Below are 1,628 nucleotides of genomic sequence, written 5' to 3'. Positions count from 1 at the left end.
TAAAAGAAAAAGAAAGATAAAAATAGTACGGGGAGCTATATTGACATTTATGTTATCAGCATAGATTTTTTGTTATGACTATATTGGACTTACAGTCTTTATTATATCAGTCTGTACCATACTGACTGTCTATACTATGCTGTATGTAGTATATACTATAGTGACTGTCTTAGCTATACTGACTTACCGAAGCCTCGGCCTTTGCCAAACTGTTGGTCTGAAAGTTTTCCTTCGAATCTTTGCTAAAGGTCGCCAACATAACACTCTTCAATATAAAACTCTTCGTCGCAATCCTTCCGTTCCCGAGAACTACCTTCAGCGTGACCCTAAAGATGTTCGATGTGTAGTTCTCCCCCTTGGGCACTGCCGATTCCATTTTCATGTCAATTATTCGCTTTATATTGGAATCAGCTGCTGATTTCCTCAGTATGACTTCGAATAATTCTTTGTCCATTTCTGAAACAAATCTATAATATAATTCCAAGCCATAGCACACACATCTACAAATAATTAAAAAAAAATACAAAAAGGAGTATGATGAAAAAATGGATAAATTATTAAATGACAAATACACACACGGGACACTGGCAGCAGAACCTTTTACGGAATAAGTAGGAAAAATTAATAAATATACAAATAAAATCTATAAAATGGGGTTCATAGATAAATTTACCAAGAAAAAATTACAAGTAAATGACTTTACACCCCCTAGGATACATGGATTAATAAAGTTTTACAAGGAGAACAATCTTCGCCCCACTATTAATAACATAAATGAGCCAATTGAAGCCTTATCAAAATTTTTAAATCTTGCTCTGAAATAATTAAATAATAACAACAAGTATGATGTCAGAAATGCACATGAATTCAAAAAAATACTAACAGATCGTAAAATAAGTAATGAAGAAATAGACATAGTGAGTTTTGATGTCAAATTTCTATTTACTAATGTACTAGTAAATGACTTATAGAAATTACTAATAGAAATTACTAATAGAGGTTAATTGGGAAAAAATAAAAACAATACGCCAATAAAAGACAGGAACATTTCCATTGAAGGTCTAAATCTATGCACAAAGTACATTTTTTTTTTAAATACAAAGGGAACTATATTCGGCAACTGCATGGATTAACGATGGGGTCTACATTATCGATAAATTTGAGTGGGGTTTATATCAACAATTTATTAAATACTCAATTGATGAAAACAGAAATAAAACCAATCTTAATAAGAAAATATATAAACGACTTAATAATTATAACAATGAAAAACAGCAAACCAAGAAATTTTTAAATTATGTAATAAATTCCACAAAAAAATTGAATTCACTGTCGAAATACCCCAAAATAAAAAAAATAAGATTCCTGGATATGGACATAATCATAGATGGACGAAAAATAACCACTAAATGGACTAAAAACACTAATACAAGCAATAGATTAATTAATTTCTTTTCAAATCACCCATATTACCAAAAAGAGAACATTGAAAAAAATTTATTTGACAGAGCAATAAACTTAACGGACAAAATTTACATAGAAGACATTAAGACTGAAGTATACACCATGCTGATTGAAAATTTCTATCCCAAAAGATTGATATATATATATAGCATAAATCTCTAGAC

At 29.8% G+C, this 1,628-nt stretch overlaps 1 protein-coding gene across 2 annotated transcripts in view; it reads right to left on the bottom strand.

Moving 5' to 3' along the window:
* The window catches only part of LOC106684120 (uncharacterized), an 18,085-nt gene that overhangs the window by 13,394 nt on the left and 3,063 nt on the right, over positions 1-1,628 (bottom strand). For both annotated transcript variants that reach the window (XM_014426018.3, XM_067053440.1), the window contains exon 2: positions 188-456. In XM_014426018.3, the coding sequence (XP_014281504.1) occupies positions 188-454 (267 nt within the window). In that variant the 5' untranslated portion in view covers positions 455-456. The remainder of the gene's footprint in view (positions 1-187; positions 457-1,628) is intronic.

The sequence above is a fragment of the Halyomorpha halys genome, unplaced genomic scaffold (genome assembly GCF_000696795.3).
Source record: "Halyomorpha halys isolate HHAL.00 unplaced genomic scaffold, Hhal_1.1 Scaffold544.1, whole genome shotgun sequence".
Taxonomy (NCBI): Eukaryota; Metazoa; Arthropoda; class Insecta; order Hemiptera; family Pentatomidae; genus Halyomorpha; species Halyomorpha halys.
Note: the sequence above shows the minus strand (reverse complement) of the source record. Positions and strands in the feature narration are given on the sequence as shown.